Source organism: Mastigoproctus giganteus, chromosome 7, assembly GCF_048544385.1.
Source record: "Mastigoproctus giganteus isolate SK-2022 chromosome 7, ASM4854438v1, whole genome shotgun sequence".
Taxonomy (NCBI): Eukaryota; Metazoa; Arthropoda; class Arachnida; order Uropygi; family Thelyphonidae; genus Mastigoproctus; species Mastigoproctus giganteus.
In genome coordinates, this window is record NC_143581.1 from 222,184,824 (window position 1) to 222,211,599 (window position 26,776).

Genomic DNA, 26,776 nt, shown 5'->3' on the forward strand with positions numbered 1-26,776 from the left:
CTGTTCCAAATTTCGACTGCTTAAAAAAAGAAAAAAAAAAAAAAAAAAGAAAAGAAAAACAAGACGAATGAACGCATTTACAAAGCTAATCAGTAAAGTAGATATTTTCTAAGATGTCAGAAGAGTCTATTATCTGTTATCTTAGTGAAAGGAATATGCTGTAGAAAGAAAAGCTTGGAGCCAAGACAGAATCATCATAGCATGATTGAACTAATGGCATAATTTTATTGTTTAAACGGAGCTGGATAATAATTAATTATTTATATATTTATTAAATCTGAATGTGAACCACTTTTTTCAGGACAGATCCTCACATCAAAAGACAAAATTAAGAATACAGTTAATAAAAATTCCTTCCTTTGCCGTTTCTGCATCTAACCAGCATTTCCAGAGGGATGAATGTCAAAAACCTGATAGCTTCTACAGCAGCGAATTCGGAAATTATGTCATGTTAGAGCAAATGCTCTCTCATTTGCACACAATGTAATATTACTGGGAGTTATTTTTGCTTTAATAAATCATTTGTAAACACTTTTCGATCATCTCTCCCATAATTTATTTTCTCTCGGGTTTCGTGTTATCGTTTCCAGTTTATACTGTATAAAAATACCGAATTTTATTCTAATGTTTACTTTATTCAGGTCGCCTGACTGAGACAGTTCGTCTGCTAACACAAACCAGCGTATGCTACTGTACAGAGTTGATTTGAGTTCGGCCTTGAATCTGACAACACAGAGCTTACGAACTACAGTACTAACAAATGAAAATACCAGCTTGGGTTCTACGCAGGTGTAAGATTAACCTTGAATTTGACCTCTAGAGTGGGGGAGAAATCTGGACCGCTGCCAGAAGGTTATCAGTTTTATGAAGAGGAAGACAGAGATAAGAATAAAAAGAATGGAGAAACCGTGTTACATCCTTCTATCAGCAGTTCAGGTTTGAATTGCTTAAATGTAACCCGGTGAAGGGTCTAATGCAGTTTGTAAAGGGCGACCAAGGCCAAAAATCGTTAACACATACATATACAATACAATAATATCATTAAAAGAAAGATTACACTGACGAATTTGGAAAAGCGTGAGAACACCAGACCTATGTTTAAATTGTTCGCTAAAGTGTAATCCAGCTCTTCATTTTTCGAAGATGACGCTCGGTCACGAATAACTGAGCACGCGTCCTTCACATTCGTCACGCGTTCCAAACACGGAAATGATTGCAGCATAGAACAACCTCGCCCTCTAGTAAATTTCGACGGACAGAGCAAAACACAGTAATATTTAAAGATTTAATGATACGAGTCAGCACACGCTACCGACATCACGTATTTATCTATGCACACTGCCATGATAAGAATATCTATAGTATATTGTGAAAAATGTAACTTCTCTTCAGGAGTAATATCGGTTAATTTCCCCTGCGCACGAAGTGTTTGGAACAGCGACCGAGATGACAAATAAGAAAATCTTCACGTCGTTCTGTTTGGGTGCAATTAAATCAGGCACTGGCAAAGACGCAAACAAAGCGACCTCTGTTGAGCTAAATTTTCAAGGACAGAAACTTGATAAAAGGAATAATAATATTCAAGCTGAAACACATGGTGGTGGTGGTGGTAGTAGTAGTAGTAGTAGTAGTAGTAGTAATGGAGGCATGTGATGCAAGAAAGCAAGCATATGAGGTTATTGTTTCAGTTTTACGGCTCAAATGTTATTTTTTTTTTTTAGGAGCATTAGCGACTAAGACCATATTACGTCGTTTATAATATGTCTGTAAATTGCGTGTGTTCTGTGGTCGATTTTTTTGTTTGCTAGACGAAAAACCAGAGTTTCCAGGAAAAAAAACATACTACCCTCGCCTGAGACCAACTAATTCAGTCACCTTGTGAGAAAGGCCCATAAAAATTCTTCACGTCATTTACGGAACTCGAACTCAGGTCTTTTCCACCTGGTGTGGGGAGGAAGGCGATCTACCAACTATGCTACCCACGAGAGCCCGATAACTCGGATTCTGTCAGAAAAAGTAAGTGGTGCTTGGCAGACTTAAGATGCAGAAAGAAAATAGACATCATTGAAATTGGAACTGAAACCATGTATATTTGAGAAATGAACAAGGAAGTGTTTGGGAGGTTTAGATCTTTTCGCAGATGATTTTTTCTATTAGTTTGACTATTCATGATGTATTCAGTAGTAAGAAGAGGTGGAGGAGGCATGCTATATGAACTAATGAAATTTTTGGATATAACGTACACACCGAAAAATACAACTAGCTCCTTGACATAACGTGATCTCGAAATCTACCACACTAATCCCCGCATACTATTCGGATTCCCTTCAGTCCCTATCTAGCAGAGTAGAGGCAGTAACATTATAAACTAGCTTATTCGGCTGTCCTCCTAGAAAGTTACCAATAGGTTCGGTCCAGCAGACTGATAATAGTGGTGGAACTGCGACTAACCCGACTGCTTCTGTCTCCACTTTTTTGTGAATTGGAATTATGTGAATGCTATAAAATTAGATATTATCTGTAAATTATGTATATCCTATGTTCCATTTGGCTAATAGCGGAATGAACATCCGATTTTTCGAGAGAAAAAATATTACCAGGATCGTTATTGCCTTTATGCAACTTTTTCCCTCCATTTGAATCCCATCGAAACGATTTAAATTCAGGCCTTTTCCAATTGGTGTTGAAAAACAGCGATCGCAAAGATTGTAAAACATAGGGTGGACACGTTTAAATCACGAAAATTAGACGTATCTGATGTAACAATCTAGATATTATTGAAGATTAGCAGACATGAAAACCTTTTTTTTTTTTCCTGCAGGAAATTAAACTGGAATGACTTCTAATAGCTTTGAAGAACTTGACTAAGATATTTATCGCTCACTGGAGAATAGCCTAGGGACAACCACTTAAGATGATCGGGAGGGAAGTTTTCTATGCAATGCAAGCTTTGCCAAACGAATAAGAGGAATGCATTGTACTACCAACGAGACAATCTGGATAGGATTAGGAATTAACAGGAATAGGCCAACAGCTAAAAGAACAAAGCTTTTGGATACTCTAATCTTGCTTTGGTTTATACGTGAAAGGATCAAGAGCATTCCGCACATTCAAGCAGTGAGTAAAACAGAAAAAGTGGTCATCCAGTTGCTAAAATAAAATATATTCGTATATCATCAGATAGTAGCATGCCCAAAAGACCTATATTAAATATAATGTTCTTGAAATGTTAAGAGAAACCATCCGACCTTCCCACAGCAGCTGTCCATGCTAAATAACATAATCAGAGATTGCAAATAGCTCAACAGTAATGGAACTGACACATGACCGTTAACCAAGACGCCAAAGTCGAAAGTGGAAATGATGGTTGCAAAAGGATATTTCATTTTAACTCACATTATACACACCAGATGGAGATCAAAATACAATGTACACTAGATAACCAGAAGCATATATTCAATACGGTAGTTTGATAACAAATGTTAACAATATACAAGGTGCAACAGAAAGTACGGATACATTTATGATCTGTTCACAGAAAAGAAACAGCACCTATAAACAAAGAACATTGATCTTTGTTAGAGCCCAATTAGAATGCAGGATTAACGATACTAAGGGCGACAAGGGGATATTGGCTAATTTCATTGAAAAATTAACGGCACTTCAGTGGGGAAAAGAGTTATCCAGTACTGTCTCAATTTGAATGCTCAGAACTCATGACTTTTCTTGAGTATCAAATGCTTTTGTTTACACACGCAGTCGCCTTTCTGTGAAGAGTATCGTTTTTAAACTGCTCGCGGTATGGATAACGTAGTCATGTGAGGAGGTATGATACTGAAGTGGGCAAACCATAAACACCATCTCCCTCAACAGTTAAGGACAACGCAGTTTTCTAAACAGCTTAAACTATCGCGTTTACCAGACATCATTGCCTGGAAACGATCAATAATTACAATCAAAATGATAACTGAATAAATGTCCAATAAAAAAAAAATTAATACACATTTAATTACAAATGGCCGACCGGGCTAGCCGGGTGGGTAAAGTGCCTGCCTGGTAATTTACTGTATTATTAATTACTGTATCCGCGTAAAGGATACAGTTGTGCGCGCAATGAGGCGTGCGTGAGCACGAGGTTGACCATTTAACCACTAGATTGGTGTTCATTGTTGCTGCATGGACGTGTGTGGTTATGCTTCCAGCGCTTATCTAGTCTCAAAACAGTTGCCTCCAAAGATAAGGTGTAGTCTCATTCCTTTGCTGCGGTTCATAGTTCTTGAATTACATGATATATGTATTAAGTGACTCTAGCCAGAGTCGGTGGCGAAAGTGTCGGGACTGGTCAATCACTTCATAGTCGCCCTTGGGATTAAGATCATGGTGGGTCGATCAGAAGTGTTCTGCAATTGCGGATTGGTCAGTCTCTGCGCGGTAGCACAGTGGTATCGTCATCGTCCTCCCCACACCGGGTGGAAAAGGCTCGGGTTCGAATCCCGTCGATGACGCGAGGAACTTTAATGGGCTTTTTTCACTCCGTGGCTGAGTTAGTCGGTCTCAGGCGTAGATAGCAAGGTTTTCCCCAGAAATTGGGGTTTTTCGTCCAGCAAAACAGACAAATCGACCATAGAACACACGCAATTAACAGACCTAAGACACAGCACGGCAGATGAATTTAATTATTCGGGTGGCCTAAATACAGTATAATAGTTTGGATTAGTCGGTCTCAGCAAGGCGAATCGACCTGTCGTGCTCTGCAAGGCGGTCTTGACGGCGTCTCGAGGTCTCGCCTATGTAGCAGCTGTTACAATCTTTGCAGGTTATGCGTTAACCTACACCTCTGCGCAAGAGAGGGGCGACCGGAGCCTTCACGTTGGAAACCGGAAAACGCAAGTTTCTACAAGGTAGCTGCACGCATTTTGTGTTGTATTCTCGAAGGATTTTTGAAATCTGTCCCGGCATGCCCGGATAGTAGGGAATGTAGGGAGTAGGTACATTGTCATGAGTTGATGGCGGTCTCGGGTGGATAGCGAGCTCCTGCGCTTGCAATAAGCACTTGTCCAATATGTGAATTGGATAGTCACAATTGACCAAGTCTGTCCTCACTCTAGAAATCTCGCTGCGCCTAGCTTCATCTGTACTGGAATGGCTCCAAGCCTGGGAAAACAGGGTGCGGGCGGTGCTGCTGACATGGCTTGGGGCATGGTCAGATCTGCAGTTGATGAACTGACCGCACTAAATTGGCATGCGGTATACTGAGGTTTCCAGGTGTACCCGAGACCGCCATCAACTCATGACAATGTACCTAACCTCTACATTCAATACTATCCGGGCATGTCGGGCCAGATAGCATGGTTTTTTCTCCGGGAAACTCAGGTTTTTCGTCCAGCAAACAGAAAATAGATCTCCGAACACGCAATTTACAGACGCTATACATGGAGCAATATGGCCTTAGTCGCTGATGCTCCTAAAACTCAATTGTAACAACTGTATATAATTCGAAAGAAAAAAAACAAAACATACTATCTCGCCTGAGAACGACTAACTCAGCCACTTTCCGATAAAAGAACCATAAAAATTCTTGGCATCATTGACGGGATTCGAACTCAGGTCTTTTCCCCCCGGTGTGGTTTTTCAACCAGTGATTATACCGCCGTGCAATCAACGGCAAGAAATCATTAAAAGGAATGAAATAAAAAGGATGAATATGCACTGAAAATTAATATTTGCATATTTAGAAGAATTACAGAATTATAAAATGAATAGAGTTCGGAAGAGGGTAATCTATACCCTCTTCCGATTTTAAAAAAAATAATAATAACCTTTTTTTTTTTTTTTTTTTTTCCTGTTTCGGAAGGAAATTTTAAAACCGACTCGACTTTTTAATGTTCACAATTAGTCAAAATTTTCGCATACCATTCGGAGTTAATGTTGGCGTAAACTCCAAATTAAATTCGAATGGTAAAAGCCTAACGGCAAAAGACGACAGTGGATAAAAAAAGTTAGCATAAATTTTCGTAGAAAAACGTAGAAACCTTGTACAAAGATCCTATTTTCTGCAATTTTCTTGTTCTTGGAGAAAATCCTATTTTCTCCAAGAACAAGAAAATGTTGTTCTTGGAGACTAAGGATGTTTGCTCCGCATACTGGAAAGCCCAGACTCGTTTAAAATAATGGTGCCAGGACGTAATCAACTCTGACACAATCTTATCCGAAAATTCAGTCTTTTTTCGGAATAGCGTAAAAGGTGCTCAACTTATAATCCCATTCACAAGTTCTATTCTTATTTCAGTAACGTTGGAATCCACTGAACTTTGTCTTTACGGTAACCAAGATCATGTACTTCTTACGCTGATATTCTGCAGTTGCAATACTTCTATAACCGTTATGCCTGTTATTGGGTACCGCATTTTAAAAAAAGTTGAACATTATCAGTAAATTCGAGTAGTGGGGCTGTGCTGAAAATTATGTTCTTCTTCTTCTCCAAACTTTCTTTATCACTCTAATTTACTACACACCGCCTATCTGAACTATCACACGAAAAATTACACACACACAACCGTAACAAAGAGCAAAAGAAACGAAGCAGCCTTCTTATAAACTAGCATGTAGAGGTGTTGGTTTAAGTGTATGCGCTTCCGTTTCCCTACCATCTGAAGAAATGTCATAAGTTGAACGTCTTTTAATCGAACAACCCTCCTAGTAGCCCAGAACAGTTGAAGGCCACACCGCCAAGTCATATATTTTTTAAAAGATAAAAGAGTGCTTTTTTATTTTATATACGAAAGTGAATGCAGTATATTATGCAAGTTCCTGTAAGAAGTAAATTTCCCAACCAATCTAAGCTTCACGCGTACAGAATTCTGAATTTCCCAATCCATAAATGAATTAGTGAACGGAAATCCTGATTACAGTAAAATTCGAAGAATGGATCCATCAAAGCTTGTCATCGTATAAATTCACGCAGAGTTGTGCTCTTTTTCATTACCTGTTGGCCTCATCCAATTCTGACATCTTAATTTCTGATGAAATTTTATGGATTTGTACGTCAGTTTACATAACTATATTATTTTAAACAGGTATTATTAGTAGAAACTTGCGTTAAATCGAAGGAAGACCCTGATGCACTTGAAAAGCGAGCATATCATAAACCAAATGTCAAGGTATGAAAATGAATACAATTCTCTGCGAATTTAATGTAAAATATTTACTGGACAGAGGATGGCACTTTCCAAAGCAAAGAGGCCGAATAGTAGCAAACTAAACAGAAAGAGATTAAACTAAAATGGCTAAATTAAATTGAAATTAGTGGGGAAACACCGGACGACCTTCTGGACAAATTACAACAGAGAGAGAGAGAGAGAGAGAGAGAGAGAGAGAGAGAGAGAGAGAGAGAGAGAGAGAGAGCGCATCGATGTTAAATCGATGTTTACCAATACATATTCCTTGAAGACGCCAAAACCAGCCTTAGCTTCCACCTTTACACCCATATATACACAGACCCCCCTACTTCCAGTTTCAAGGAGTTTTCCTTCGAAACTAAGGGCCTCAGCATGGCAAATCCACTACCAGCCTTGCTTACAGGGGTCTTCGTTACGAACCTCGAAAGGATCACTATTTCCACCAGCATACACACTCTTGAGCTATTGGCCAGATACATTGATAATGTGATCTTGATCTGGAACCACAGCAGGGATAATTAGGAAAAGTTGCTCATAACCATTCCGGAATTTCTTTACTTTGGAACCAGAAGGAAAGAACGCCTTATCCTTCCGGACATACTCATAATGAGAGAAGGAAGCAATTTCTGCAAAGTTTACAGAAAACCCAATAACACTCACATTGTTCTGGACTTCCTTACCAAGTCTCCCAAGTATAAAAGTTAATTAAGGGCCTGACTCTGAGGACTCTGAAGCTCTCCATCCCACCAAGACTTGGACCCAGAACTTAACTGGTCTGTCTAACAACTATCCCTACTCCGGGAGTTTGTCAACCGAATAATTTAATGCATCCAGCAATACAGGAGCAGCTCCCTTTCAGGACGACCACGAAGGTTTCTCCTCATTTCACCTTCCCTTACCACTTGGAAGTGAAGGGGTTTATAATAAAAACATACAAAAACAACGGTTTACAAGTAAAATGTTGATGCCTGGAGCAACAGGGTATCACCGAGCTCCCCTTTCTACACCCATCGGAGATGCTTCACTCGGTCTGTACAGTGTGGTAAGCGCTACCAATTGTTTCCCTATCTAATTTGCCCTCTTCCCCAACCTGGGAAACTTGTGCTCTACAGGCCTCCTGTCCATGGTTGCATCCTTTTCCTCTCTCTTCCTCCCATATGCTCAACCGGTACCAGGAGATCTCAAAGAATCCAAGCCAGGCAGTCAGCAGCCAACCAAGTACGTCCATCAAGATTCACTCCCCTGTCATCTTGCGAATATTTCAGCGCATTAAAAACAGACAAGCCGTTGCCAATCAGTCAATCGCAGCTTTCTTTCGAGGCCTAGAGAGGCTATCCAGCTCCATGGAATTCCCGGAAGTGGAATTTAACAGATTAGTGAGAGTCTGCAGCTTCCAAAAACGTAAGGTAGAAGTATGAACCAATTAGAATCTTTCTTCTACTTGGTTTGCTGCTGCTGCTACTGCTACCATATCTAGTTGCTCATAAAAAAGTATAAGTCCCTGTGCTGTTCTCCTTTTTCCTTAAAAAAAAAAAAACCCTAAATCTACTGTCAAATGCCATAGCACTCTGCCCGTTAAGCACGGTATTCAACCCCCCCCTCCCCACCTCTCGCGCGCACACACATATTTTTGAATTACTTTCGTGCATTGTAGTTCTCGAGGCCGAAAGATCATCAAACTGGAAGTGGGTGGACACTTGACCACAATAGTATGTGCGTATGCCCCGCAAGTAGGATGCGGGGAAGAAGAAGAAGAAGAAGAAAAGGACAGTTTTTGGATGGAAATGGATCAAGTGGTCATGGCAATACCTGAGAAAGAGAGGTTGATTGTTGGAGGCGATTTTAAGGGACATTTAGGAAGAAGCAAGACAGAGGAAGGAAGAGTGTATGGAAGGTGGAGTATTAGGGAAAGAAATAGAGAAGAGGAGAGGACAGTAGAACACGCAGTGGCATTCGACCTGGCGATAGTTAACACCTACTTCGAAAAGAAAGAAAGCCAGCTGATAACATACAAGAGTGGGGAAAGGACAAGCCAGATTGACTATATCATGTGCCGTAGGAGGCATCTAACGGAAATGAGGAACAGCAAAGTGACAAACGGAGAAAGTGTGTGTCTGCACAACATAGATTGCTTGTGGTCGATTGGGAGGTTGCAGTGGACAAAAGTAGGAAATATTCAAGACAAAGGGAGAAAAGGATAAAATGGTGGAGATTGAAAGAGGAGGGTTTGAGGAAGGAGTTTAGGGAAAAGGTGCTAAAAGGAATAAAATTACCGGAAGACGTGCAAGAGTGGTGGAAGTTAAATAGTTGTGTCATAAGGAAAGTTGGAGAAGAGTTGTTGGGAAAAACATCAGGAAAGGGGGTGCCGGAGGGAAAGGAGGCTTGGTGGTGGAATGAGGAAGTGCAATCGGTGATAAAACAAAAGAAGGAGACGAAGAAAAGATGGGATTTAACAGGTAGCCGGGAAGATAAAGAAGCATATAAATTAGCAAATAAGGAGGCAAAAAGGGCTGTGGCAATAGCAAAGGCAGTGGACGAGGCCTATGGGGAACTGGAAAGGAAAAATGGAAATAGGCAATTGATGAGAATATAGCCAAAGCAAGAGACAAGGCATCAAAGGACTTCTCATCAATAAAACAGATAAAAGATGAGAGGGGAGTGGTTATACAGGACCAGGAGAAGGTTAAGGAAAGGTGGAAAGACTATTTTAAGAAGTTATTAAACGAGGAAAACCCAAGAGCATTATGCGAGGATGGAGAGACGAATGAAAGAGTAGTGGAAGGCATAAGCAGGAAAGAAGTGGAAAGCGCCCTCAGAAAAATGAAGAGGGGAAAAGCAGTAGGTATTGATCAGATACCAGTAGAGGTATGGAGAAGTCTGGGAGAAGAAGGGATCGATATCCTATGGGACTTTATGGAAAAACTGTGGCAGCAGAAGAGGATACCCGATGAGTGGAGGGAAAGTATACTTGTGCCAAATCTATAAAGGAAAGGGTGATGTGCAGGAATGTGGGAACTACAGGAGAATGAAGTTAATGTTTCATTCGATGAAGATCTGGGAAAGAATTGTCGAAGGAAGGATAAGGCAGGAGACGGAAATAGGAGAGGAACAGTTTGTTTTCATGCCGGGGAGAGGAACAACAGATGCGGTCTTTGCTTTAAGGCAGGTGATGGAAAGATACAGGGACATGTAAGTAGAGTTGCACATGGTGTTCATAGACCTGGAAAAAGCATATGATAGAGTGCCCAGACAAGAGGTATGGAGATGCATGAGGGAGAAGGGTGCATCAGAAAAGTACGTAAGGCTTGTGAAGGAAATGTACGAGGGAGCGGTGGCTCAGGTTAAGAGTAGTGTAGGTATGACTGAGGGAGTTCTCTGTAGAAGTTGGACTGCGCCAGGGATCAGCTCTTAGCCCATATATGTTTGATCTGGTAATGGATGTGTTGGTGAGAAAAGTGAAGAGTAGAGCACCATGGAGTATGCTGTTCGCGGATGATATCGTACTGTGCGAACCATCACAAGGAAAGGTAGAGAAGAAATTAGAGGAAAGCGTTGGAAGAGAGAGGCATGAGGATAAGTAGAACAAAGACAGAATATATGGTATTGAATGGAGAAGATGAGAGTTCTATAAAACTGCAGGATGAAAAGCTACCATCAGTTTCGAAATTTAAGTATCTGGGATCGAACGTTGAGAGGGATGGAGGATTGAGTGCAGAAATACAGCATAGAGTACAATGTGGATGGTTGAACTGGAGAAAGATGAGTGGGGTGCTGTGTGATAAGAAAGTAAATTGTAGAGTGAAGGGAAGAGTGTATAAAACTGTGGTTAGACCCGCATTGGTGTACGGTGCTGAGACATGGGCGATTACAAGGGCCCAGGAGAAGAAGATGGAAGTGGCGGAGATGAGGATGCTAAGATGGATGTGTGGTGTGACGAGGAAGGACAGGATAAGAAATGACTACATCAGAGGTACGATTAAGGTGGGGCCTCTGAGTAAAAAAATGCAGGAATCTAGGTTGAGGTGGCTTGGACATGTGGAACGAAGAGGTGAGGAGTATGTGGGGAAGAGGTGTGAAAAGTTGGAGGTGATAGGGAAGAGGGGGATACCTAAGCTGAGATGGAAGGGCAAGGTGGCAGAGGATTTAAAAGAGAGAGGATGGAGGAGAGAGGAAGCCCAGGATAGGGAGGAATGGAGGAAAAGAATTAAGGACGGAAATGCCGACTCCATACAAAAGTGGGAAGAAGGCGAAGATAAAGAAGAAGATTGTAGTTCTCGAGTTTAGCACAGGTGGTATAATTACTATCCTCCCACACCGAGTGGAACAGACCCAGGTTCGACGCCAGGAATTTTTGTGTCTTTATCACAACGTGGCTAAATTAGTTTGTCTCAAGAGAAGGTAGCATAGTTTTTACTCCCGGAAAATTCGGGTTTTTCGTCCAGCAAATAGAAAATGGCCACAAAACACATGCAATTCATAATAATACGGTGCAATATGGTTTTAAGTCACTGATCGCGTGAAAACCCTACAACCAATTGTATTTTATTTTAAATACTTTGCATTGGATTCACCAAGAGTTGCGTTTTTTGACATAAACGAGAAGTAAGTAACATGATGTACCTTCATATTATGTTACCTATGTGTAAGAACACTGCCCTTAACTCCGTTATCACGAATATTGGCAAACACAATATTGCTATTATTTATTTCATTTCAGTCATCCTTGTTATTATACAACTATAATTTACGGTTTATTTATTTATTTATTTTTTAAAATCCACTTTTGTCTTATTTCACTTTAAGGCAATTTAGTTTAATTCAATATATTTTATTTCAGAATAATAATTTTACGCATCTTATTATTTATTTTATTGTTTGATCTTATCTTTCGCTGTTTAGAAAATGATAACAAATATAGTTAGCTCACAGCGGTTGAAGTGATTAAATATTTCAAGGTACTGTAGAATCCGGCACTTTTTGAATATCTCGCAAACAGGATGGCCGGCCATTAAAAAAATAAATAAAAAAAGCATCGTTGGGTACCGGAGTTATGAATGAGTTATTATTTATGAGTTATTCCATTAACAACTTCCAAACACTAATTTCTGTCTGTTCTACATATTTTCTAGACCGTCTTTGCAATGTATAAAGACATTTATTTTGCGAGACATTCAGTACTAGTTCAGAGAATAGTACTTAATAGTACGGGTAGTCAGTACTCAGTTTTTCATCTCACTATTTATACATCACATAAAAAAAAATGTCACACAATCGCACGCAACACTCATACCAGAGGCAGCATTGGAACCTAAGACCTGTAATTCTTAGGCAATACGTTAACCACCAGACCAAGCCGGCGATGCAGGTTAAATTTTGGCTTAATGCTGGTGACAGGGCCTGCCACAAGCATGTCCAACCAGTTCTATCGAACAGGGCTGAGCGCTCAAATGGTCTCAAACCTACTGCTACTTACATAACCTTAAAAATCCCGGAATTTTCAAATATCCTTCATGTGCTGTGTCCCGAAATTTCTGGATTTATAAGGTTCTACTGTGTTACCTTAATTAATAATAATTTCAAAAGGTGTAAATCCAAATATTAGTACTGTATTAATATTAGCCATATTGCAAGGAAGGCACAGGTTTTTACTGCACTAGCCAAAAAATAAATTAAATTAAACAAAATAAAAAAATATAAAAAATAAATAAAATATACAAAAATATATAAAATTTATTTATATAAAATATCAAAATTTATTTAAACATCGATTAAAGTGCGACCGTTATTTTTTCCCCTATTTTATTTCTTAATTTTAGTCCCTGCCTCCTAATATTTCGAAACTAGTATTAACCATAAGTGCAAGGAAGCCACAGGCTTTTGCTGTACTAGCCAAAAAAATAATAATAAATAATAATAATAATAATAATAATAATAAACATAAAATAAAATAAAAAAAAAAATATATATAATAAATAATACAATTAATAATAAAAATAATAAGAAGAATAAATATATAAAAATAATCCTTATAAGGGGCAAGAATGGATTTTTTCTACAGTATTTTCACTAACTATCCATAGGAGATTAACTAAATAAAATTCAAGCAAATGTAATGCAAATAATCGCAACAAAGTCAAGATATTCATTACTAAGTAATGAGTTTTCTGACTGTGAGCACAAGTGGGCCATGCAAAATTTGGCATATTATCAAACAAAACAGCGAATATCCTTCTACGGGTTCCGGGGTAATAACTATTTATAATTAGAGCAAACCCTCGTTAAGAAACTATTTATTATCAACTCATCATGTATGCAAAACGAAAAAAAAAAAAAAAAAAAAAATACTGCATTAAAAATACCGGAAGTAAAATTACATGTTCATTAATACGTTGAATTTCTCATTACATGCATCTTAAAAGAGTTTTTCAAAAGAAACTTTATCCTATATGACGTTAATTACAATTTACACAATTTTAAATATGGAAGTAAAATTATTAACAGCAACAGATTATATTCGAATTATATTAAAACACGTTTCATTCATTTCAAACGTTTCGTTAATAAATTACAAAAAGAAACTCTTGGTGTAAACGAAATGAAATTAAGTTGGGGGGGGGGGGGGTGGAATAAACATACAAGCAAAAGTTTTTGATATAGGCACGGATTGAATTAAGAATCTACACGAATTGAGAATACATGTATAAAATGTCAAAGGTAGACGTAATTATAAATATGTATTTATATTTTTGCGAATATTTTATTTAAAAAAATATAAAAACAATAATTGTATGCTTTATCATCATAAGATCAAATCAAAGCATATTTATTGTTAAATATTGCGCAATGCTACATGCGATATAATAAAATTAAACTACAGTACTTTAATTTTAAGTATGCTACAAAGTGAATTATTACATACCTTTCCGCTTGGAAGTGTCTGTAAGATTGGTACCTGAAACGTCATTCTGTACAGCGATGTCTGCAAAAAAAAAAAAATAAAAATAAATAAATAATAATAACAATAAATAAAATAAACACATAAATAAATAAATAATAAACAAATAAATAAGGCTGGTGGTGGCAATGTAATGGTGTGGTGAGCGTTTTCATGGAGCGCAGATTGGCCCCTTGATAGCAGTGGAGCAAATTTTAAATGCCTCTGGTTATCTCTGGAAATCATTTCGGACCAGGTGCATCCCTTCATGGCTGTCATGTATCCATCTAGAATAGGATACATTTTTCCAATAGGATAATTCTACATGTCACAAGGCTAGAATTGTACAGAATTAATGCCAGGAACATGAGAGTGAATTCGACCTACTCCGGTGGCCTTCCCAGTCATTACATCTCAATCCATTTGGGCAACTATAAGGATTATGTACGAACAAGCTCTTCAGAGTATAGCACCGGAACCATTCAAATTGCAACAGCTGTGGGTAGCAACTGAGGCTACATAGACCCGAATCTCTGTGGCACGCTTTTGACACCGTGTTGAGTCCATGCTGCGAGTCCCATTCAGTTTGCTTAGGTAATTCTACATGTTTTTGTACCATTTATTCGGAATAAAAAATATTCAGCTAAATATAGTTGCCAAATACTGTACTCTTTTTTAATAGTTACTAGGGGGATTTGCTCCCACACCCCCACCCACACTTTTCTATGTAAAATGTAGAGGTATATGGAGTAAGGCAAATCTTTTCAACGTAAAAGACACACCTGTCGAAACGCACTGGTCGATATCTAATCAGGAAATGACCTATTTAATTATTTACCTGTGCATTCGTAGTGCGCGGCATTCTCAAGGGCGAATAAATATCACGGTAAAATTCAAAACGGTGTACACCCTCCAACATGGCGTCAAGAAAAACAGTGGGAAAGCAGTAACTGACAAGTTGACTCCCATATTTCGACAAACGGACAGGAACAAAGCAGTGATTGGCAGATGACACTGCTTTCCCCACCCACAGTCTTCCTAGGGTGTTTTCCCCCACATTTGCCGCTGTTTTTAAATCGGGAACTCGTTTTCCCATTTGAAAACAGCGGGATGTAGGGATAAACACCCTACCTAAGCTAAACCCCCCTCCTCTACGACACAAAACAATTAGAAAAGGGTGGTGCCTTCACTTGTCAATTATTGCCGTCTTCCTCGCTTTCATCAAAGTATCTGCCGGTGTATACTATACTGGACTTCAGCCAATATCACTATGTAATTATTTACTTACGTTTACATAGGTCACTTGGGAAAAGGCCTTTTGGTTGGGTTTTCATAATGCATGAGGAATATTGTTGCATCCGAAAGAGCAGGACTAAAATATTTAACTGAAATATTTACAAACTATACTAAACTACTGTATTTACTAATATACAATATTCATTAATATATAAAACGTTACAATGGAACATCAAATGTTAGACAGTGAAGCATGAGGTTGGTGAACGTTATGGAAGCAGTAGTGAATAATTAATTGCATTTGTAGTGACGTAATTGCTTCGCCCTCTTCTCCCATTGGCTCGAATAAATATCACTCACTAGGAGGAAAACTTTTTTTAATGTACAGATAGATATATAAAACAAAAAAAAAAAAAAAAAAAAGAGCCAAGAAAATGAAACAGGATTCGGCAAGGACAAAAAATTAGAGACAGCACAATTTTAATCAAGAAATTATAATTATTATTATTTATTATTATTGATAAATAAATTGTATTGTGTTATTATTAGAGTGTATAACTCATTTGTATTAATACATTGATGGGTCTTTTTTTTTGGAAAAAATGTTTAATAATTTGAGACCACGATGTGCAATTTTAAATTACTCAATTTGCTTTAATAAAATTTTGCAGCAACAGCGCAAGTGAAGCTACAACTGAGTTTCTTTGCAGGCTATGAGCAGAAACATGACATAGGTCTGAGATTTTCAAACCTTGCGATATCGGAACCCGCTAAAATGATAAATAAAACTAATGATTTCATTTAGGTTACACATTTAAAACCTGAAGCAAATTTTTAAAAATTTTGCGAATCCCCTCTAAATTGTACGAGACTCAAAGTCTGAGACATCTGGTATAGAAGATTATTTATTTAATTTTACACATATATTATTATGTTTTTTTTTTTAGAGTCGCACTCGACATCGAAATTCTTAAATTTTTAATATTACCAATAATGGCTGGCAGTTTCATAAACAAAAGCCCTCTTCTTAGAAGGTATGCTAATGAATTATCAATTGCGATAATAGCTTTAGGTACACATTGTAATAAAATAATAAAATCGCTTAGTTTGTATCAATTTATCGATGTTGCCAATTAAGATTTACTCTAATAAATAAATGTATTCAGTACTAAACTAAACATATCATACTTTGATACTGGATTACAGCCTCAGTACGTTTAGGAGCTTCTCGGATAGTAATATATCAAAATTCACATAACTTATACCAAATACAGGATAAATAAACACTATTTACATATTCCTTATTTGATTTTCCTCCGGTTAAAAATTTCACTTAGTGAAGCTCTAGATTTACGACAAATATCACAAACATGCAAATACTGTATAATTATATAAACAGACATAGGCGCATTTAGGGCTAGAGCCTAACAGACATTGAAGTGAAATAAATCGCTAAATAAATAAATAAATAAAGAAATAAATAAATAAACAGACATTGAAGTGAAATAAATCGCTCGTCTGCTTTGCACGCAAGACAAAATGGTGAACAAACTGCACTAGTGACATCTCGATTTAAATTATTTTTTCGTATTTCACTTAAATAATTTTCCATATCAATTCATGTTTTTTTACTATTTATTCTCTATTATCATTTTATTCGGATTTGTATGTCTTGATTTCGATTTTTTTATTATAATTTCTCACTTGTAGTTTACTTTTTTTTTCTTCTATGTTGTTATCTTTCATAAAAATTTATTTGCAAAATTTTATCAACTGATCCACAACGCCAGCTTTCCTAACGTGCTGAAGAAAAATAATTTCATAAAAGCGGAAGAGTGATAGTTTTAAATCTGCTTCGTGATTTGTAATTGTAGACATTGCAAACATACACGAATCAACATGACGTCACAAACTTGTCGCCACTCTTCTATAATGAATCATGATTGAATAGATTTATAACATTTAAATCTGCATTGAATGTAATATTCAAGTCGTGTTTTAGCTTTATTATTTACATAGAGAAAATGGCGACATGTGTTACGTATGGATGCACAAATCGAAGAGGAAACACAAAAATCTTCCTGCATTAGTTTTCACAGGTGAAGGTATTATATTTGCCTTTTGTTCCCATAGAAGTAAATGTCTAGTACAGTACTCAGTGCATGGCTGCATGACCGATCCGATTTATCTGAGTACTGCTGTTGTATTTGACAAAAACAAGCGACTGATATAAGGCAGAAAACATTGTTAAGATTGTTCATAATGATTTTGTTTATTTGCTATTAAATATGATAATGAGGTTCTTTTTCCTGTTGGTACGAAATGCAGCTACACTGACAAATCGAAGAGGTATTCGTTCATTATCACAGTGTGCTGAAGTGGGATTTAATCAAAGAGGTAACTACCATCAGGGGTAAAGGGAAGGGTTTTTGCTTTCGTAAAGGCGACTACGGTGGTCTGAGACAGTATTTAAATTCTATGCAGTGGGACCAACTGATGATGTTACCAACAGCAAATTCAAAATGGGGAGCATTCAAAGAATTAATCTTGGAAGCTACTAGGCTTTACATACCAACTAAGAAATATTGTTCAAGGTTTAGGCCTAAATGGATGTCAGATGAACTAATGAGACATGTGGCAGAGAAGAAAAATGCATGGGGATACAAATAAATTAATGGGTGACATGGAATCCTATGATAGATATAAGCTGGTCTGTAACAAAGTCACAAAGGAGATCAGGCAGGCCAAGGCAGATTACGAGACATCTTTGGCAAATGAAGCAAAGAAAAACAGCAAAGAGTTCTTTACTTATATAAACTCCAGAAGGAAGAGGATGAATCAGATTGGTTCACTTGATATCGATGGTTCAACTGTTGATGATACTGCTCAGGTAGTGAACAAACTAAACGAGTATTTTGCATCTACATTCACACATGAAGAGTTATTCAGGGAGGGGAATGCCAGAGATGAACTAAACTCTAGCAGTGAGCTAGATGATTTTGTAATAACTGAGAGCAAAGTGGAGGAGAAATTGTTGAAGACAAACATAAGAAAGGCACCTCGGGTGGATGGGATCTATCCAGTTATATTAAATGAGACATCAAAGGAAGTAAGCAAACCCTTAGCCATAATTATGAGAGCTTCCTTGGACTCAGGGGAGGTATCCATGGGCTGTAGATGTGCAAATGTGATCCCAATTCACAAAGGAGGATCAAAGGACTACACAAGTAATTACAGACCTGTTAGTTTAACTTCTGTTCCAGGGAAATTAATGGAGGCACTGGTTAAAGAAGCACTGCAAGATCATCTAGACAAGACTTCAGTTATAGCTCGGACACAGCATGGGTTTGTTAAGGGGAAGTCTTGTCTGACCGATTTGATTGGATACTATGATGTGGTCACAAAGGAACTGGATGCAAAGAATAATTTTGATATCATATATTTAGATCTTAGAAAGGTTTTTGATACTGTTGCACATGGAAGACTGCTGCGCAAATTGGAGCGCGTGGCATTGGTGGCAAACTGTTGCTATGTATAAAGGGATGGTTGAGTGGGAGAAGACAGAAAGTGGTAATCAATGGACACTGCTCATCGTGGGCTAATGTTATTAGTGGAGTCCCTCAGGGTTCAGTGTTGGGTCCATTATTGTTTTCTGTATTTTTATTAATGATATTGATGAATGATGGTATATCAGGCTTAATGTCTAAGTTTGCAGACGATACGAAGGTCGGCAGGGTTGTTAATGGCAGTACGCTGCTGCAACAGGATCTAGAAAAGTTTGGCAGATGGGCTGAGAGGTGGAAACTGAAGTTTAACATTGACAAACTTCGGGCAGACCTCGTCCGGGGTGCCGTTTTACCTGGAACTGGGTGTGGGTGTGGAGAATGCCATGTCAGCATTATCTACTGAAATGATATTGTGCCCACAATGAAGTTCACAGAATATGGGATCAATTATCTACTGAAATGATATTGTGCCCACAATGAAGTTCACAGAATATGGGATCAATATGTGAAAGTTCTTCTCGTAGTTCGATCTCGTACGGTTGGTTCTAACGGCAAACATAATCAATGCCAAGTTGTACGTTGACCTCGAACAATGGCGCAGCCCACGCAATGGAAATGAATCTTTCGTGTTCCAGCACCATAAAGTTCCATCCCATACAACGAGCAATGCAAAAAGCTGGTTTGAAGAAAAGGAAATCCAACGGTTCGCTGGCCGACCAAGAGTCCAATCTGATCGAACACTTTTGGGATGAACTGGTATGCCAATCAGGGCGCGGTCAATAGCTCACTCCTCTACAGCTGAATTGGTGACAGTACTTAAGATGGAACGGAAACAAATTGTTGCCACTTGTTACAAGAAATAGTCGAAAATATTTCACGAGGGATCGATAGTGTCACTGAAATAAGGTTAATTTGTTCATTAATATTTGATAATGCCCGAATATTTCCTATAAGTTATACTTACAGATGAAGGGGAATATATAAGTTTAAGGGAAGGAAATAATCCATTGATTTATTTTAAAAAAATCTTTTGACTTTTATTTATAACTTATTAGACCTTACTTTCTAGCGTACTTAGTGTGTATGATGGTTTTTATTATCCATCGCTGTTTTACATGGAAATGGAGGCATAACGACTTCACATATAAAAACAAATAATTTTTAATCGTATGTTTAAATATATTTTTTCAAAATTACCGAGTGTTAACCATTTATTAAGTTACTGAGGGCTTGTTACTCTTCTCTGGATGTAGAAACAATAGTTCGAAATAAGGAGCAATTCTCAAGTTCGAAATAAGGAGCAAGTCTCAAGTTCGAAATAAGGAGCAATTCTCATAATAACCATGTATAGTGTAACCAATTATTTTGAAACCCTAGACACGAGTCAATTATATGATCTTGTCCACACGTGACGGCGTATTAAAGATAAAACAGAGAGCAAACTTTTATGGATAAATTACTGGAAGTAGTCGTTTCTGAATTGCTTAACAGTAACAGACATATCCTCCTACTTTCTCGACAAGTAGCAATCAACTTGTTCTGGATGACAGCTCAAATGGACTTCGGATGAATTAATTCAAGGAACATTTTTGCTTTTTTCTCCACCCCATCAAATAACATTTGTATACGTTGCTATTAAGAGATTCACGCACTGTTTGAGTCTTACTTGAGGTGTAGAAAAGTTTAACGAAATACGAAAATAAAAATAAATAATTACAGTCACACCGAGAAGGGGTTCAGTTATTTGATATAATAAACTTGGATATTACTTTTTTTTTTATCTGCGCATATATATATATATATTTTTTTAAACACAACTCCACCTATAAATTTGTCAGTAATACAGAAGCCATAATCGTCAAGTAATGAGATATTCTACACGGGGCTTAATTTAATACGGCATTATCCCCAAATATAAAAGGCATGTGTTTGCAAATTCTATCGCCAAACTTTAGACCCATTTCGATTCTCTGTGATAATGCATCGTGTTTATATATTTCACCACAAACAGACGAATACACTGAACATAAAAACAAAGTGGGATCTTTCCACACCACTTCTTCAGCCTAGCCAACAACGCCCTAAATTCGTTTATTTTACTATTAAGGTCTCCCACGCTTCGTCGGGGTGGTCGTGTTCAGTGGTGATCACGCAACAAGTCTACTTCCGGTTTCACTATTCACATCTTCTTCCGTATAAAGATGACGTTTCCGCTTTAGAACAACAAGATCAGGTATACAAGAATTTCAGAATGTAAGCTTCCTGCCGGGCAATGTCGACACTTCCGGGGGGAGACAATCCGACAGTCATTGCAGCCCCTGGGGGAAGCAGTGTTTGGTTTTCCGGGGATAGTATTAAGTTGCAATTTGTTCCAGCGGTTGCACCTTGAACACTGAAGCCACATTTGACTGGGTGGCCCCATTACTGTCGTTTATCATGGTCCTACTTCCGGCGATGCACCCTGAAAAATTCCCATTTCGACACGCTGAATAGGAAGGTGACCTTTCTGCGAGAAAAAGTTTGTGAATATTTTGAGTTCATGATATTTCTGACAATGCAGTGGGCACATTTTGTTTCTTCGCATGATACCAGTTTTGAATGGGGTAGCTTAAACTGTTTATCTTTCAAAGAACGCAATGTCAAAAAAAAAAAAAAAAGATATCTGCGAACAATCCCTCTCACTGTAAGTTAGCAATTATTGCAATTATGCATTTTTGTCAAGAACTGAGCTGATTTCGACTAGACAGCCTGAAATCGTCAACTGAGCGCATAGATCCGTATGGAATAAAATTCCCAACCCCCTTCACACTTTAACCTAATTTAGGATCCGCTAAGCTATGCTCTATTGTAGGCGTAACATAGGCGTGTTTATACTGTAAAACACCATAGGAAGATTCGAATTATTATTATTTTCTGAATGTGTTATTAATAGAGGGTGGAGACATTTTCCTATTTCCAAATACTGTATTTACAATTCTTAAGGATGGCATGTATCTCTTCATCTAAAGCAGTGGCTTTCAACAATTTGCAATCTGGAAATGAACCGTCTTTTATTCTCTACGTCTCCTTACACAGAACCCACTACTGTACTTTGATCTTCTAGTCTAAAACCTTCTAAGGTCTTTCATCGGGGTAAATTACTGGAAGTAGGATAAATTAAAAACTGTAGTGGAAGAAAGGGATCTGGGGGATTTTGCTGCATGTATCATGCGTTACGATACGGGCAGACATGACATTTTCTGATAAATTTAAACAGGCGGCCAAGAAAGCCCATGGTGTCCTACCGATGATTTATCGAACATTATCCTGTAGAGATATAGAAGTCACAATCACACTGTATAAGGCAATTGTAAGACAGCATTTGGAATACTGTGTCCAAATATGGAGACCTCATCTGAAAAAAGATATTGAGCTTTTTGAAAGGGTTCAAAGACGGGCAACTCACATTTACCACAACACTCATTCACTCTCTCTTTTCCTCATGATGGGTCACTGTTTCTTTCACCAAAACTGATATTATTCCCTTTTTTCCATAATTCCTAATTCACTCTTTCACTCAGTACCCAGCCTTTTCATACTGTCTTTCATTCTCATTCATTCTACATTGCATCCCCTTGCTACTAGCTTACTGATATTTTTCAGCTAATCTGCTTCCCTGGCTGCTTGTACACCTCCCTCCCATACATGGTTACTTATTTGGTGTGGGGTTTCAGGACTACTCTGCCATGTGCAGAAACCTGCACATGGCAGAGTAGTCCTGGGGGGGGGGGTACCCAGGTCAATCCGGTTTTGTTGTGTCAGGTTTCAGATTAACTTGTAAGATTGTAAAATTAAATTGTAACAAGTTTTCTTTTACCCAGTTGCTGACTACTGGAATACCATCGAGGGTAGCACTATTGGTAGAATCGCCGTCCCCACACCGAGTAGAAAGACCTGAGTTTGAGTCCTGCTGATGAGGGGAGAAATTTTTATGGGCCTCTTTCACAACGCGGCTGAGTTAATCGGTCTCAGCCGAGGGTACCATGGTTTTTTCTTCCGGAAACTCGGGTTTTTCGTCCAGCAAAACAGAAAATCGACCTCGGAATACACGCAATTTATCGACAGTATACATGGAGCAATATGGCCTTGGTTGCCGATATTTCTAAAACCCTATTACAACAACTACTACTGGAACAAGTTGGCTTCGAAGATAGTTGAGGAAGGACGTGCATAATTTGTATTTTCTTAACAATTTTTTTGGCGGGTGTAGCGAAAGCCTGTGGCTTCCTTGCACAATATTGCTATCTCTTTTCTTCGTCACATAGCTCCCTGAGGAGCTGTTGTGGCCACCAACAAATTCCTCCAACTGCATAATGATATCATCTGCATTATACAGTATCATCTGCATAACGAAGGTAACACCCTTCGTTATGCAGATAATACAGTGCTAATTTGCAATTCTAAGGATCATCTTAAAGAAACTCTGAGACTGGCATCGTCTTTTGATGTCAGTCTCTAAATCTTCCAAAGCTTCACGCATGATATCTTCGGCATACAGATTAAAGCCCTGCCTGACACCGTTACAGCTACTGTACCTGTTCCTGGTATAGTAGCTTAATTAATTGAATATGTGCATTGGGAAACCCGTATTAGCCATCGTTTGTCCCATGGTTTCTCATGCTGAATATAATCAAATGCTTTTGCATAATCTATAAAACACAAAACGACTCGAACATTGAATTCTTTGCATTTTTCTATAATCAGTCGTAGACTTAACTAGATCTGATCTCTGGTTCCTCTACCCCTTCTGAAACCTGCTTGCTCTTCTGGCATTTCTTATTCAAGTTTTCTTGAGATTCTGTTTGATATCATTTTAAGAAGAATCTTGCTAGCGTGAGAAATTAGGCTAATAGGCCTGTAATTTGAGCAAGCAAATTTTCAGATTTTTTTTAGGGAATAAAAATTGATTTCTTCAAATCTGGTGGCCATCGTTCTGTTTCCCAAATTTTTAAAAATCATTTTATGAAAAAACTCGATGCCCTTCACACCTTTGGCTTTAATCAATTCCGCTGGGATTTCATCAATTCCAGGTGACTTGCCACACGTCAGTACTCTGATGGCTTTTTCGAATTCTTCCTTCAGTGAAACTAGTTCATGATCACACTCTTGAAAAGGGGGTGGCAGATCATCAGCAGGTGCTCGGAAGAGCTGCTCACAGTATTCTTTCCACCTTCCTTAAATTGTGTTCTCTCCTCTTAAAATTTCCCCTTTGGAGTCCTTAATTACATTAAGTTTTGGTCGAAACTTTTGTCTTAAGGACTTAATTACATTATACATCTTTCTTAGTGTTGTTTTGTTTGTTGTGGTATTCGATTTTACACTTTCGATTGATATAATCCTGTTGAACAGAGAAGAACCTGCAGTTCTTCTCTGTTCAATAAGTATAAAGGTGGCTTCTGTAATCCATGGCTTCCTGATCTTCGACCTTTCTCTAATGTATCTATTTGCTGAATCCTTAATAATGCTTTTTGTATTTTCCCACATTTCCTCAGGCAGCATATCGTCATCTAGTTCTAACAGAACTTGGAACGATTGCCTGTTTCAAGCATATAGTCGTTTGGAATATTTTCTACATCCAATCGTCTACGGAAAACCTTATTCATGATCTTTTTCAGCTTCAGCTTGAGAATGATATGGAGTAGCTGATGATCACTGCACATTCTGCTCCATTTTGTTGTGGTTACACTGGAACGCCACCTTTGCTGCATAAGGATATAATCAATCTGATTCCTTGCTTTGTGATGAGGAGATTTCCATATGTAGAGCCTTCTCGGGTGCTGCTGAAAGCAGGTGTTACATATGACAAGACTGTTCACATGACAAAATTCAATTAAACTTTAACCGAGTTCATTTCTCCTGCCAAGACCAAACCTACCACATTCCGGACTAGAAAAAACTGTCTTGCCTACTTTTGCATTAAAATCACCCATGAGCATCAAAACAACCTTTTTGAAACACCCATGAGTACCAAAACATACTAATACTAATATATCACTCAGTCAATCCAGCATCTGTTTGGTTACAGATTCTACTTGAATAATTTATTAGTAGATCTTTATATCGTTTTAACAATTGATATTACTGGGATAAAACAAAATATTCAGTGGGGAGAGGGGAGGAAGGCTAGCAACGAGTTGAATTTTCCCAGAGAGGGTTCTGATCGTTCTTTCATCTCTGAAAGGTTAATGGGAATGAAAAGTGCTACTGAAATTTGTGAAAAAATACTATATTATGCCCACAAATTACGTGTGTTGTCTTATAGATTTGCCTGTTTTATTGGACGAAAAACCGGAGTTCCTGGAGAGGGGGGGGGGAAGAAATCCTTGCTATCAACACCTGAGTGAAAAAAGCCCATAAAAGTTCCTCGTTTCATTGACGGGATTCGAACCCGTAACTTTTCCAACCTATCTGTTACTTGTCCAGCTTTTGCAGATGAGCGCCGAAACTGCTTCAAAGAGCTAAACAAACATCACTCCCTCACTCTCAAAACCATACTGGAAGATAGAAAAAACATAGCAGATGTTTTTCAGTTCCTTAAGAAAATAAATTACTATAATCAAATATGAAACCACATATTATCTCTAAAGCAAGCTATAGTCATTCTCTGTGACTCTTGGAAATTATTAGCAGCAATATACGAATTAGAACAAAACCTTTGTATAAAATCTTACAGGCGCATATTAGCCACAGTAGCTCTTTCGCCAAGAATTCTTAAATCAAATCAAATCAAATCAACCAACCTGTCTGGGGAGGACCATGATTATAACTCGAAATTTGTGAAGTCCTGTAAGACAATACCCAACATTGAGAAATTTGTATTGTAGTATAAAAGTTGATACAGTGTGACAGGTGGTAGATGACTTTCATCAACCGGTGAAATACCACCACTTTGCTTATTGGAGGCTTGAAGTGGTGAAACCCACGTTTAGTCTCTAGAGCAAAGTTTTCCGGCATCCCCCCCCCATACTTCTCCTTCAACCCATGCACGGTACTAAGTACTATAGGTTTTGATACCTTTCATGTTTGGGGTTTTCATAAAAAAAAAAAAAAAAAAAATGCCAAAACAATTAAGGACATGAGGCATTAGTATATTGGGCCTGTAACTGCGTTCATTTTTTGGTCGGTCTACTGTTTTCTGGGCGTGAAACCCAAGTTTAAAGAAGAAAAAAAGAAATAAAAAAACTATAGAAAAACTTTAAAAAATTTTTTAAAAAATACTTGACGCATTGACAGGATTCGAACCTAGCGTAGAAAGATGGTGGTTGTAACTGTAGCGAGGGCTTCTGGTCAAAAGGATTTGGATAATCTCAAAGCAAATAACCATTATTTTTCTTTAACAACCGCTGCTTCAAATAAAGATGCAATTAAACGAGATATTTGGAGAATTTTCAATTTCTGAGAAAGTAATTCGGTAGTTGGTAATCAGGAATCCTAAGAAGCAATCGAAACATATGTGTTATTCATATATGAAAATTTCGTTCTGTGTCTGACTAAACTTTCTGCACATGCAGCTGACAATGCGAACATTACTGTTCGCTTTCTATAGTTAATAAACTGAAACACTCTCAAACAGCCAGACAGTTGTCGCAATATTCTTTTACGCAACGAGACATGGCATCTGTCGGAATACTTAATGTGGAAACTAAAGTTATAATTTTCAAATAATCTCTCTGTAAGAGTGAGCTAATGATCGGAATCCACGGGAAACTAGGGAAGGATACGAAAAAAGTTTTATAGATTCACTGTAAATACAAAAAAAACTGAAGCAACTCCCATAAGTTATGGAAGAGAAAAGTGAAAGTGATTTTCTCTATATTCACGAAAGAGCCAAAATATACTTAAGCGACATATATAAACTAACTGAAACATATTTCATTGAAAAG

At 37.9% G+C, this 26,776-nt stretch overlaps 1 protein-coding gene across 14 annotated transcripts in view; it reads right to left on the bottom strand.

Annotated features, from left to right (window-relative positions):
- LOC150083714 (uncharacterized) overlaps positions 1-26,776 on the bottom strand; it is a 448,219-nt gene that overhangs the window by 337,913 nt on the left and 83,530 nt on the right. For all 14 annotated transcript variants that reach the window (XM_090378158.1, XM_090378157.1, XM_090378156.1 and 11 more), the window contains exon 5: positions 14,098-14,157. In XM_090378158.1, the coding sequence (XP_090234284.1) occupies positions 14,098-14,157 (60 nt within the window). The remainder of the gene's footprint in view (positions 1-14,097; positions 14,158-26,776) is intronic.